The sequence below is a fragment of the Solanum verrucosum genome, unplaced genomic scaffold, assembly GCF_900185275.1.
Source record: "Solanum verrucosum unplaced genomic scaffold, falcon-dt-bn FXZP01000238.1, whole genome shotgun sequence".
NCBI classification, from domain to species: Eukaryota; Viridiplantae; Streptophyta; class Magnoliopsida; order Solanales; family Solanaceae; genus Solanum; species Solanum verrucosum.
In genome coordinates, this window is record NW_026020630.1 from 2,162,859 (window position 1) to 2,171,482 (window position 8,624).

Genomic DNA, 8,624 nt, shown 5'->3' on the forward strand with positions numbered 1-8,624 from the left:
TTAGATTAATGTTACTAAGAACATTCCTTTTATAGTCAACCAATTTTAAGCAAGTTGAATCAAAATTGAATCGAATTTAAAATGAGTAGGAACCTAAATAAATTTAAATATTGATTCTACCAGACATTCAAGAATCGGTATATAAAATTGAAAGTATTTTATATTTAAAAAAATATTTTTGATATATATAGAATTTAAATTATGGAAACATCCTTTAATTATTTTTTTTTTCAAAATTTGAACTCCATTTTACATTTTGAACTTTCAAATATTTTTTATTTCAACTTAACTGCAATTACTATTTTTTTTTTTTCAATTTCAGTCAAATCATGTCCAAACACTTCCTTAATTTCTAGTTAAATTTTGCAATTAATTATACTGGTATAACCTATGAAAGAACTTGTAACAACAATAACAACAATGATAACATTTTCAATATAATTCTATCGTATAAAGGTAGATAAACTATTTTTGATAGACCCTTGATTCGAATAAAAATACATCCAAATCAAATATAAAAAAAAACTTGCTACAAATAAAAGGAGAAAGAACAATAACGAAAAGAAATTACATTTTTGAAAACAACCCAATGTTGACAAGTTTTTTTTTTTCTAGAAAAATTCAAAGAATCAAATACAAAAGATAGTGTAGAAAAAAACATTTTTTTTTTATAAAACAAGTTGAATTATTGTCCAGATGAAATAGCTCCAGCAAATCAAATCCATCCACGTGTCCATTCATGAAATAAAAATTGTACACATCAGCAAAAAAACTTCCCTCCTCCCTATCCATATAACTTGTTCTCTCAGTTTTCCCCTCTTGTCCATCCAAAAAAAACAGCAAAATTCCCAAAATCTATATCAAATTAATCTTCAATTCTTGCAAATTTCTTCAAGATTTTTCAATTTTCAAACACCCAATTGACCAAAATAATGGAAAAAGATCTCAGATTTTGAACATTTTTGAAGAAAACAAAAGTAAAGAAGCTAGAGAAAGGGTATATACTTGAAAATGGAGTGTGTTGGAGCTCAAAATGTTGGAGCAATGGCGGTTTTTACGCGTCCGAGATTGAAACCATTAGTTGGGAGGAGAATTATGCCAAGAAAAAATCAATCTTTTTGGCCTATGAGTAGTATGCAAGTGAAATGTAATAGTAGTAGTGGAGGTGAGAGTTGTGTAGTTGATAAAGAAGATTTTGCTGATGAAGAAGATTATATAAAAGCCGGTGGTTCGCAACTTGTTTTTGTTCAAATGCAGCAGAAAAAAGATATGGATCAGCAGTCTAAGCTTTCTGATGAGGTGATTGATTTTCTTGATCCCCTTATGTAAATAATTTGAAGTTATATAGTAGTCGTTTGACTCAGCTTACCGAGGACATGACCTTAGAGGGAGTGACATTCTTATCCTTTTAGTAGTATCTCTTAGTTATTGCGTAGTTTCTTATTCTTTGATGCGTCACTAGACCAAAAATGATCTTTAGCTGTAGTTAATTATCGAGCAATAGCTTAGTTGTTGTTAAATATGTATTTTTAGTGGCAATTAACACTCTTTGTAAATGTCTCTAAAGGCTATAATGACACTGGATCTAATGATAATTAACTAATGACGGTAAAGACTTTAACACTCTTTGTTAATGTACATATTTATTGCCGCTAATAACTGTTTTTTGTTGTAGTGTGTATTGCTATATGTTGTTGCATTTGTTTTGTATCTTGCTACTTTGTTGTCCTGTCGGATTCTTCCCTTTTGAGCCAAGGGTCTATAAGCCATGTATATTCCATAGTTATTCGAGGAGGAAGAAGTGAAGAAAGAGGAGAAGATAGTGATCCACATCTTCTCAAATTCCTGGAATTTTCACATATGGAGGATTGATCAGTTTCTTACCATTATTAGGAGTTATTTGGAAGTTCCTTATGGTTACTAGAAGTTATGTGTCTTTAACCTAAATGGTTATGAAGTAGTTATAGTTAGCTATTATATAAATAAAAGATCATGTGATGCGTAGGTATGTTGTAATATATCTTCTATATGTAAAGAGATTATTACGGAGATATGAGATACTTGTGTCTAGTGGCGGAGCTAGGATTTTCACTTAGGGGTTTAAGATATGAATAAGTAAACATACAACTAGTCGAATGAGGTTCAACATCTACATTATATACACAATATAATTTTAACCATGTTTAAATAGTGTAATTTTCGACCGAAGGGGGTTCGGATGACCCCCTAGGCCTAAGCTAGCTCTGCCCCTGCTTGTGTCTCTCTTTGCATTTTCAATCTCTTTTATCCAATATAAAACTTCAGTTCCTATCGGGCTCTTTCGGAAACAACCTCTCTACCTTACAAAGGCAGGGGTAAGGTCTGCGTACTTGATACTCTACTCAGTCCCCACTAGTGGGATTACACTGTGTATGTTGTTGTTGTTGTTATACTGTAGCAAACACTTTTGCTTTGTTCATCATACTATCTCAGCTTGCAGTTGCGACAAATATCAGCTGGACAAACTGTACTGGATTTAGTGGTTATTGGCTGTGGTCCTGCTGGTCTTGCTCTTGCCGCGGAGTCTGCTAAATTGGGGTTGAACGTGGGGCTCGTTGGGCCTGATCTTCCTTTCACAAATAACTATGGCGTATGGGAGGATGAGTTCAAAGGTTGTAATCTTTATTATATTTTCACAAAGAGTCCTTTCGTGTCTACATATCCTTTCATGAAACAGGATATCTTAATTTTTCCGGACCTTAATCAGACTTCTGCATGTAGGCTTATTACTAAGAGATTTCTTGAAGCACATTGGACTTACATTCTCCCTTTTAGGAATTTGTCTTCTTGAGATTCATAGTGATTGTTTATTTCTCAGACAATATGATCCTTTATCTTAATCTAATTTAAAATGATTAGATCCCTCGCGTTTAACTTTCATTAATAGTAAATATTAAGAAGGGTCCTAGAATACAAAGTATGATGGTAATCACAAGAAAATGTGTATGCTAGGGGAAATTTGAAATATGTGGTTTATTTTAGTAGTTCAAAGAGTCGAAAACCTTATCATATTTCTCTTCAAGAACCAAATGAGTAAATGGATCAAGGAATAACAGAAAGTTACAGAGGTGTCTCAAAAGCATGTCATGGGATATCAATGGTCCAACGATAGGAAGACTTGGTGATATCAGGAAATAACTAACCTTGGCTTAGTGAAAATTGAATAGAATTAAGATGATGATAGTAGAAGATTCACTTTATTTTAATTACATGCATGAACACAGGATCTGTCATTATTTGTTTTGAGGTTTCTGATGCTCGATTAGTCTTTCAAATGATGTTTATATTTTCTTTTTTCAGATCTTGGTCTTCAAGCCTGCATTGAACATGTTTGGCGGGATACCATTGTATATCTTGATGATGATGATCCTATTCTTATTGGCCGTGCCTATGGAAGAGTTAGTCGCCATTTACTGCACGAGGAGTTACTCAAAAGGTTAAATTTACTTAACTTGTTCCTTATGTCATACGAGTCGTTAATTTGTTCTTTACAAAATGTTTCATCATTTTAGTTTCCTTAAAGGTGTAATTCACATTAATCTTCCTAGGTGTGTGGAGGCAGGTGTTTTGTATCTAAACTCGAAAGTGGATAGGATTGTTGAGGCCACAAATGGCCACAGCCTTGTAGAGTGCGAGGGTGATGTTGTGATTCCCTGCAGGTATAGTTTTGTCACTTTTTAGACTTGACATTTGACTGCTTCCTCATTTTGAAACTAACTTACGATAACAGGTTTGTGACTGTCGCATCGGGAGCAGCCTCAGGGAAATTCTTGCAGTATGAGTTGGGAGGTCCTAGAGTTTCTGTTCAAACAGCTTATGGAGTGGAAGTTGAGGTAGAGAAAAATCATCTAACATAGAGTAATTCTGAAGTTTTTGCATGTTGTGCACCCGAAATACTTATCTTTATAAGTTTATGTGAGCAAATTGTTTCATTTTTCCTTTTCTTGGTCTATCCTTACTTGATTTAATAGATTGGTGTTCGTCTCGGATATATGCATTCAATATGGCTATTCCTTTTTCTATTGCTAACTTAGAATCGGACTTCCTACTCATCAGATAAAAAGGCAACTGCTATATTATGACATCTAAGCTTGGTTGGTTTTGTAATTGTATGGTCGTTTGTTGTTTTCCGAATTTTAGGTTGATAACAATCCATATGACCCGAGCCTGATGGTTTTCATGGATTATAGAGACTATGTCAGACACGACGCTCAATCTTTAGAAGCTAAATATCCAACATTTCTCTATGCCATGCCCATGTCTCCAACACGAGTCTTTTTCGAGGTTAGTTTCTGATATTATGTCAACTAGTTTTTGTTATTATGCTCCACACATTACTAAACTTGGCTATGTGTGACTAATATAAGTATCTATCTGCAGGAAACTTGTTTGGCTTCAAAAGATGCAATGCCATTCGATCTGTTAAAGAAAAAACTGATGTTACGATTGAACACCCTTGGTGTAAGAATTAAAGAAATTTACGAGGAGGTAATCCAATCCACCTTTCTTAACGTGCAATTTTTGTTTTCAAGTCTAAAGATGACAGCCAATGACGTTAGCGAAATTATATGTAGGAATGGTCTTACATACCAGTTGGAGGATCTTTGCCAAATACAGAACAAAAAACACTTGCATTTGGTGCTGCTGCTAGCATGGTTCATCCAGCCACAGGTAATACGAGAAGAAAATACATTACTCTTGATATTAAAAAAGGGCATCCCGGTACACTAAGCTCTCGTTATGTGCGGGGTCTGGGGAAGGGTTGGACCACAGGGGTCTACTGTACGCAGCCTTACACTGCATTTTTGCAAGAGGCTAATTCCATAGCTCGAACTCATGACCCTAATATGGTATCCTTTATATGCAATGCTTTCTGAAACTTTTACTGCATAAACAGGTTATTCAGTCGTCAGATCACTGTCTGAAGCTCCAAAATGCGCTTCCGTGCTTGCAAATATATTACGACAAAATCATAGCAAGAACATGCTTACTAGTTCAAGTACCCCGAGTATTTCAACTCAAGGTACATGAAATGCATTTCTGCCTTTCTTGATTGCATTGATTTCATTTCAACCTATGTTGCTCGGACTCTTCAAAAATGTTGTTGGGCGTGTGTCGGATCTTCCAAAAGTAGTGCATTTTTGGTGAATCCAACACGGTTAACGACATTTGTGGAGAGTCCGAGCAACATAGATTCTGACCTTTTTGAACTAAGCAAGTATTCATCTTTTATCAGCTTGGAACACTCTTTGGCCACAAGAACGAAAACGACAAAGATCGTTTTTCCTATTTGGACTGGCTCTGATATTGCAGCTGGATATTGAGGGGATAAGGTCATTTTTCCGCGCGTTCTTCCGTGTGCCAAAATGGTATGGCTTGATCTTGCTTCTTCACTCCATTATCTTTGATGATATGACATCATTTTTGAATGAGTTTAAATTCCATACACTAACACTTCTACACAAATTAGATCAGATAAAAGATAACTACATGTAACCATTCATAAAGTGGAATCAGTAACATCGAAAATGAGGCGGGCAACATCTTACAACATGTTGAAGTACTTTGATAGTGTATAAATTCGTTAGATAGTATATATAAGTTAAATCCTTTTCAAATACATAAGACACTTCCGTTTTAAATAGTGAGAATATTGTAATTTTAGTACTAATGAGAAATCATGTCACTTGAAAGATAATTACATGTAACCATCATATCATATATCATATATATATATATAAAAGAGAATCCTAGGCCCGCCTACGTGGCGCCACCACAAACCAGGATTCCCTTTTAATTTATTTATTTCCAAAACTATCATTCCCCTTTCATGAAAAGTTGTGACTTTTATGAAAAGTTGCGACTTTAACGAAGAGTTGCGACTTTTATGAAAAGTTGTGACTTTTATGAAAGGTTGTGACCTTTCCGAAGGATTGCAACTTTTCCAAATAGTTGTAACCTTTCCGATAAAGCACAATTAACATTTGTTCACACTACCCTTTGTTTTCTATAAATAGAGGGATTTCCTCTCATTTTAAAACAACAAAAATTATTCTTCTTCTTCTTCTCCTCCTCCCCTCCTACTCTTCTTCTTCACAATTAAATATTTGTGTACTTTGCTCCTGTTGAGTGGCTCACTAACACCATTGCTTATGTTACAGATCCTTGTATGCATTTTTACAGTCATTAATTTATGCTTATGTTATTAACGATAAATGATAAGATGCTATAATTTTCATTTTCCTTTACATTATTAATGTTTGTTACTACGTAATCTTGTATGTAAGATAATATAGTGTTTTAGCTTTAATGACTGATAGGTTTTAAGTATTATTTTATAAATTCCGTGATATTAAATTCCCGCGCGAAGTGCGGGTAATTTTACTAGTTCATAATAAGTTGGATCAGTAACATAGAAAATAAAGAAGGTAACATCCTATAACATGTTAAAATACTTTGCTAATGTAAAAATTCTTTAGTCTGTCGGTGTATATAAGCTAAATCCTTTTTGAATACATAAGACATTTTTGTTTTGAATAATGAGAATATTGTAATTTCAATACTAATGAAATCAAGTCACTTGAAAGATAACTACATGTAACCGTTAATTATAAGTTGGATAAAAAACATCGAAAATAAAAAAGGCAACATTCTACAACAGGTTAAAATATCCTTATACGATTATCAGTGTATATAAGTTAAATCTTTTTCAAATACAAAAGACACTTTCGGTTTGAATAGTGAGAATGTTGTAATTTCAGTACTAATGACTAATTAGAAATCAGCAACATCAAAAATAAGGAAGGTAACATCCTACAACAGGTTAAGATATACTTCTACCATAATAAATCCTTTTAAGACTATCCGTGTATATAAGTTAAACCTTTTTCGAATTTAAAAGACACTTCAATTGAATAGTGAGACTGTTGTAATCTTAGTACTAACGAGAAAACACTACATGTAATCGTTCATAATAAGTTAAGATTAGTAACATAGAAAATAAGGAAGGTAACATCCTTCAACAGGTAAACGTAGGTTGATAGCGTAAAAAATCTTTATACTGTCAGTGTATATAAGTTACATCTTTTAGTAACGAGAAGCGTTATTCTTTCAGGATGTGGCAGGGATTTCTTGGTTCAAGTCTTTCTTCAGCAGACCTCATGTTATTTGCCTTCTACATGTTTGTTATTGCACCAAATGACATGAGAAAAGGCTTAATCAGACATCTTTTATCTGATCCTACTGGTGCAACATTGATAAGAACTTATCTTACATTTTAGAGTAAATTCCTCCTACAATAGTTGTTGAATCAGAGGCCTCATTACTTCAGATTCATAACAGAAATCGCGGTCTCTCGAGGCCTTAGCTTGTATATAACATTTTCACTAGGTTAATATGCTTGAATAAGTTGCATAGTTTCAGTTTCTGTATCTGCTTCTTTTTGGTCCAAGATCATGTATTGATCCAATTTATATACATTGCCAGTATATATAAATTTTATAATATTGCTAGTTTTTTTTATTTTTAAATTTGTCATAAATTACCTGCTTTATTTTTATTGTTTTCACTTATGATGAATTGTTATTATCTGTAATTTTCTTTTGGAATAAGGTACAAGTACCTTTAGACTATGACCAAAATCTCAGAGACACACTTTAACTAAACTAATGTCCTATTAGCCTCCCGAACTCATTTTTTTTTGGTAATTTTGTACACCTTTGGCTTATGTGGCACACTCCGTGATTCCGCATAGTTGAGGCTAGTGGCGGAGCCAGAGTTTTCAATAAGAGGTTCAAAATCTGAAAAAATAGACACACGAAGTAGCCGAAGGGGGGTTCTACATCTATTATATATACCTAAAAAATTATTTTAACCATGTAAATATAATATAATTTTTTGCGGAAGGGGGTTCGGATGAACCCCTAATGATAAAGTGGCTCCGCCACTGGTTGAGGCGCGTGAGAGATGTTTGAATGTCACGTAAGTCAAAAATGTGTACAAAATTACAAAAAAAATGAGTTCATAGGACCTTAAATTAGTTAAGATATGTCTCTGAAATTTCGATCATAATTTATGGAGGTCCTTTTGCCTTATTCCTTTTCTTTTAGATAATTTGCTAGTGTAATAGGAGTAATTATTTTATGTTCTCAATACAATGTATATAAAAGTTAATTAATAGTGCATGAATGTGAGCTGTTGAAGTTTGAAACATTCTTTTAAATTTTAAAAAAAAGTTTATTTAAACAATTTAAAAGAAGCATTTTCCATCTCTTTTCACAAATTATTTTAATTCACTATTGTTATTATTGTATATATGTTGGACACTAATATATATATGATATCTTCTCCTTGAACTAGTTGGTCTCAAAGTCAATGATGAGAAATATAAATTAAGGAAAAACATTTCACTTTTTATGTTATTTAATTGATGAGTTCGTTATTTTGTATTCATACGGTTAAGATTAGAAAATTGTTTTTAAGTTCAAGTGTAATTAAACTAGTAGAAAATGAAAGCAAAAATTAATTTTTATCGTTGTTTGTATGTTTATCTCTTTAAGAATCAATCAACTAAATAAGTAATCAAC

The 8,624-nt window shown here is 33.0% G+C and overlaps 1 protein-coding gene across 1 annotated transcript; it reads left to right on the forward strand.

Moving 5' to 3' along the window:
* The first annotated feature begins 786 nt into the window (after nucleotides 1-786).
* LOC125811648 (lycopene epsilon cyclase, chloroplastic) lies at nucleotides 787-7,558 on the forward strand. The gene is made up of 11 exons (XM_049491172.1): nucleotides 787-1,299; nucleotides 2,480-2,651; nucleotides 3,340-3,475; nucleotides 3,588-3,698; nucleotides 3,770-3,872; nucleotides 4,180-4,323; nucleotides 4,420-4,527; nucleotides 4,614-4,710; nucleotides 4,937-5,062; nucleotides 5,276-5,408; nucleotides 7,154-7,558. The coding sequence occupies exons 1-11, from the start codon at nucleotides 1,012-1,014 to the stop codon at nucleotides 7,317-7,319; spliced, it is 1,584 nt and encodes a 527-aa protein (XP_049347129.1). The 5' UTR covers nucleotides 787-1,011; the 3' UTR covers nucleotides 7,320-7,558.
* The last annotated feature ends 1,066 nt before the right edge of the window (nucleotides 7,559-8,624 follow it).

What these genes read in the sequence shown, in the direction of transcription:
- LOC125811648 (XM_049491172.1), top strand. Translation starts at nt 1,012, where the DNA reads ATGGAGTGTGTTGGAGCTCAAAATGTTGGAGCAATGGCGGTTTTTACG. An exon ending in CATGGTTCATCCAGCCACAG is followed by an intron (nt 4,711 to 4,936) that starts GTAATACGAGAA and finishes CTGCATAAACAG; the next exon opens with GTTATTCAGTCGTCAGATCA. An exon ending in TTCTTCCGTGTGCCAAAATG is followed by an intron (nt 5,409 to 7,153) that starts GTATGGCTTGAT and finishes TTATTCTTTCAG; the next exon opens with GATGTGGCAGGGATTTCTTG.